At 36.6% G+C, this 5,709-nt stretch overlaps 1 protein-coding gene across 1 annotated transcript; it reads right to left on the reverse strand.

The window, feature by feature from the left end:
* Positions 1 to 3,828: 3,828 nt before the first annotated feature.
* On the reverse strand, positions 3,829 to 5,041 carry LOC110444827. Its single transcript, XM_021489180.1, has 2 exons — positions 4,828 to 5,041; positions 3,829 to 4,354 (listed from the first exon to the last, which is right to left on the reverse strand). The coding sequence occupies exon 2, from the start codon at positions 4,324 to 4,326 to the stop codon at positions 3,829 to 3,831; it is 498 nt and encodes a 165-aa protein (XP_021344855.1). The 5' UTR covers positions 4,327 to 4,354; positions 4,828 to 5,041.
* Between the last annotated feature and the right edge of the window lie 668 nt (positions 5,042 to 5,709).

Consider the following 5,709-nt stretch of genomic DNA (forward strand, 5'->3'; position numbering starts at 1 on the left):
ACAAGAAAAAATAGACATTCTGTGTCTCACAGCATGGAGCACGAGGTGGCTAATGCGGAACCTGCAGTATTCCACAACATGTAGTCGCAGAAGGAGGCTTATATGGGCCACCTTGCAGAGTCGAGGTTTTGCTTCTGTGGCTTCTACTAATTTGCACGCTGAAGAAATCAAATTTGATCTACTGTCCTTTTATATTCTGTCTCTCTAGAGACCCATGTTTTTAATTTTTATTATCTTAGATGCTATGAGTGAGGACGTAAAACCCCCGAACAAAAAGTTATTTGACTTTCAATTTTGTTATTTTTATTATCATTCATTCAAAATGGCAAAACAATAGTCTGCATGTTACTACACAACAGCTGTCAATTTTCAAAGCTACTTCACATGATGTTTCCAATACGTCCGTTGGACATGCATGGGTACATAATCCGACGATCGATACACAGCCATCACTGAATAGAGAACGTACGACATACCAGGCTCCTAATGACATGTTTCCAGGACATGCGACACCACGTCAATTAAGTGTCCCGTAACACTGGCAGATTGATTGGCAATTAACAAGGTTGAACGATAGTTCTGGTCGAGGCTTAATAGACTTTCCTCTATATGCAAAATCACTGTGTTCTACCTGGGTAACGGAAACCATTTGAACACATACCGGCAATTTCAGGAAATCGCTTCGGATTGCGTTATTTTATTGGTTTCATTGCGAAATAATTATACACTGAAAACACATACACATGTTTAAGCAAGTAAATCGTTGGTTTGAAGATCAGCACGCACGTGTTCTAACAACAAATAACCATTTGTATCGAAATTCAAAACTTGAGATACAATGTAGTAGGGTTCTTTAGCGTCCACAAGCAATGAACTAGTATCATCACCTGTCTTGCAAAGATGCATTCAAAAGGACTCACTAACTGCATTTTGAAGGATAAATATGTATATATATTGATAAATGTTTGGGCATTAAATACAGGAAAACATTTTAACAAATATTGTAATACGCCAGGATATCTTGGTACGGCTGCAGACCCTTACAATAAATCATTAACGCTATATGGCGTCACTCTTGATCTCATGAATTTGATTTTATTGTTCCATGTCGTTATAATAACATAACCACCCGTCGCTTTTTTATTAGTTTGGCTATAATTAACTCAAAAATATTAAAACTACATCCTAGGTAACTAAAAAGTAAACTAACATATGGTCGTGATCAGACGAAAACATTTGCTATCAAGTTTTACTGGAAAATCCCAGTTCGCTATTAATGGTTCTGTAGAAGACAATAAAAGGTAGTTGGCAGAAAGGGCAATTATTGTGGGATTCACATGGCAGTTAGATTGTAAACGTGTATAAATAAATGTTTATGGATATATATTGTATACATACATCATCTTTAGTATCATTTGTTGGCTATGCTAGATCAATTACTAGATGAAAATAGCAAACAGATAATAGTATAGACGGCATGGCAATACATATATAAGCATAAGAAGCAATGTTATGAATCATTATACTTTTCGGTAACAAGACGACTCGTTTGTTTCTTTATATTAGCTAATTAGTTTTTGGCAATTTGCCAATGATATCTTTTGGTAAAAATTACATACCGCTGAACATTAGAACATATGTCGGCTTTGTATGTCAATGTTTACGACCTCCATGGTAACACTTAATTCTCTTTCCCTTCATATACATTGTGTATATTGCCACTCCTAAAACATATTTGTAGAATACCTAAATGTACTGTTGTTTTTACACTATTTCATTAAATTTCTTCTGATCAAAAAATTAATAATCGAAATGAATACATGTCTAATTAAAATTTTAAACGGCAGTAAGTTGAATCATGGCTACTAATGCATCTGGACAACAGTAGAATATATCATTATCAGGGTTGTTGCATAGGTTGTAAGGGGACTAATGTTGTTTAAACAGTTCTGATCAATCTTCTCCGTTTAATAGGACACACTATGTATATACTATTCACTATTATAAATGATAAATACAAAAACGACAGATTATGCCACTATTATTATTATAGAAAACAATTTAAAAGCAAACCTTTCTTTTCAACCAATGAGTTCGAAAAAATCACCACGATACGAAAAGAAAAATGAGAATAGAAGACACACCAAAACCGCAAGACAACAAGACATAACGACAAAAAGCATAATTCGGTTGAGGAATTGGAAGGAAACCATACGAAGATATTTAAAAAAGAAGTTTAATGACATTATCAATATGCAGATCTCCTTAAAAACAGACGATTCCACTAGATTTTTATTTCTGACATCGGTTCTGTCTTTACATAAAATTCCACCTCACCAACCTGTTACCACTATATCGACTTATTGGATTGGTAGCACATACAATAACATATGAATTGTGGAGCATTGTTTATTGGCACGTCAAGTTTTGTAATTGACTTTCGCAGTATATTCCTGAAATATCTGACGAGATTCATAGGAGAAAGACAAAATTCATTAAATGGTCAAACCCTTTCCTTAACGAACGGAACATATAGATTAACTTGCTCATAAACTCCATCATAAACGACCTGCTAGTGATATACATTTGTTTGGCGTTTCTTCCTATTACGTGCAATGATGACTTTTATATTGTAATTGGACATATAGATATCCCTGTAATATTATTTTATCATAAAAGTAAACATTCATAAATGGTGCATGCAGAACATAGCGACAATTAATGGGTTTTATCAAAGATAATGTGTTCAGGGTCATGGATCTAAGACGCTATGCATAAAGTAATATATAAGTTGTTAATGACAATGCTTTGTGCGATGTATACATAATGAGGACCATGACATATATTGATATTTAACTCATATTTTCATGATACATAACAGGCAGGTTCAAAATCATATCGGTTGAAAGGTCAGTCATACAATGTTTGATTTTACTTTCAATTTGCGTTAATATTATATAGAAAAGTCCGTTTTACATAGCATGTATGAAAAGAGTTTCACAAATATTGTATAATGGAGCAAATTTTGTCGTTTAGAACCTGCATTTAGCACATCATCCCGTAATAAGAGCAGTATCAGCAATAGAGCGTCACCTGCTGATGATCTCATCGTCATCCCATCAGCATCCCTGTATAGACCGCCATTAAAGTGTCACTTACAAACCGACTTATGGTATTGCATGAAAACCCTAGTAATTCCCAACAGTTTACATAAGAATATGATCTATGACGATAATGTACATAAGATGACACGTGACAGGGGGTCTCTATTGTCTAGATGTTTAATTCAATAACAGAGATTTTTCCAAGTATCCATTATTTTAATTGCACGTTAGATCAAACAATCAAAAGTATTTGCATTTATTTTTGTATTTATATTTCATACAGAACGGTTGGAATCCGACAGAATTATAGAATGAATCATTATTTTATTCATATTTGCAAACCATGTGTATTGTTTGCTACATAAACACAAACAATAAGGTTTGTCTAGACGGAGGGAACAACTTTTTAAATACTTTATTGTACAAAATGTAGTTGAAATTATTTTAAAAACAGTGAAGAGGTTGGTATTTCTATACAAACGGGGCGAGAACGCAATTTTCACATGCATATTTTGTCACTCAAAAGTATGATACTTAATATATTCACAGTTCATTACTTATGATATCGAGACTCATCAATGTCATTTTACCTGTTTGTTGTGTGGTCCCTTATAACGAAAGCTACATCAAATGGGATTTACTGATATCAAGAATCCAAGATCAATAATTTTATTTTGACAGTAAGTTCATTCTTTCTTAAGGACATAAGTACAATAATAAGTATTTACCTGCATGTTTTGATGTCCAGCGCGGCCACCAGAACGCACGTGCCAGCGTTGAGACAGTAATGTCTGTCAGAATAACTACACGGAATCACGTGACTGTTTTGAAACGGATTTCCAGAGCGTCTGTGACGAGAGTGTTCCGACATATCCGAAATATCGCCCAAAGTTGTATCGTTAGACTTTTCATAATCACTACGTAAACTTCCGTCCAGAGAAATATTGACTTTTGCTTGTTGCTGGACCTCTTCTACCACGGTTTGGTCTCCAGTACTTGGGTACCGTTTTGTGTCTTTGTCATCAAATTCCTGATGTGTATGTGATGGTGGTGGTGATGGTGGGTATTTATCGGGGGTATCCTTGCTCGTTGACCCCGCGTTTGTCGGATTGCCGTGGTCATTGTGGGTCCCATACAGTTTGTCGGACAGGGGCAAGGACTGCACGATAGCGACAAACACCAGCACTACGAAGAGCAACATTGACGTCGGTCTGTCGCCCATAGTAAGACTAAGTACATTTTGTCCACTCCTTGCACAAAGGAAAACAGAAAAAAAACTTGATAACAACAGCAATCCGTTACCATCAATCTGAAATACTGGTGCTATAAATCACATGATCAGACGACACTTAATTCCGCATTGATTTTATTATCATTCTATTTTTTTGCTGTCGATACCGAAACAAAAAATATCACAATGAAATTACAGATCTTTTAAGATGGTAACATAATGCCATCATGCCAAACTTCCATCAAGACACATGGTAATCCTGTAAGAATTATACTGGTATATCAGTGTGTATATACATATATAACCATCTATCTACTGGTGGTGTACGTATGTTTTGGACGAAACTATTCAATCTCGAATACTTCTTATTTTTGAAGGCCGACCAGATGGTTGACGTTAAAAGTTACAAGCAGCTGCTGGCGAGTGAAAGCGCGCACTCGAAAGTGGCATACTAACTAAACTACCATTGGTCTGAACAGACGGGCGGCCCACCTTTCCTCGCTGTGTGTAGATTAACGCTGCCTGCCTATCACAGCTACGGGAGTGCACACTCGTCTCCACCGGTGGTAATAGTATACATATGTACCACAGCGACATGATGCAGGGAACTTATGTACCCCGGCCGCATCCTGTCCCCAGACCGCCCCGTCACGAGTGGGTGGTGGTACTACACACAGCGGGTAAGCTCTGCCCTGCCAGTCCCGGGTCCCCGGCAATCACTCTTACCTACTCGTGTGTCCATGCCTCGAACACTCCCCTAGTCACAACATTGGCCAATCAATCGTCTTTATATGTACCTTTTACGTCTGATTGATGACTTAAAGTACTTGTCTCGTTTGATATTCAGTCCATATATTGACGGATGTATTTTTCCACTTCCGCCAAACAAACTTACAGTTGTGTAAAATAGGCACGCGCTACCACGCTCCTGATGTTATTGTTGAAACTGTCATTGGTCGTTGTCTTTTGTACTGGATACAATTATCCCTTCTCAGTGTAGAGTTCGTAGCGAATGGACTACATGTACTTATAATCATAAAACCGTAACGACTTGGGTATCCATATATCTAGGCGTATATACGGTCTGGTACAATGTACGTTGTTGTATGAAATGCGTTATACTACAATGTAATATTTTATACATGTAGTAATTATAATGGACAGTTGTTACAATAACAATTGGTCCATAAAAAACACACCTGAAGTGATAGTCATTGGACCATGGCAATAAACACCTGAAGTGATAGTCATTTAACCAAGACAATAGACACCTGAAATGAAAATCATTGGTCTGTGACATTCAACACCTTTAATGATAACCCTTGGTCCATGACAATAGGCACATGTAGTGGTGATCATTGGTTCATGACAATA

The sequence above is a fragment of the Mizuhopecten yessoensis genome, unplaced genomic scaffold, assembly GCF_002113885.1.
Source record: "Mizuhopecten yessoensis strain PY_sf001 unplaced genomic scaffold, ASM211388v2 hete_36178972, whole genome shotgun sequence".
Classification (NCBI taxonomy): Eukaryota; Metazoa; Mollusca; class Bivalvia; order Pectinida; family Pectinidae; genus Mizuhopecten; species Mizuhopecten yessoensis.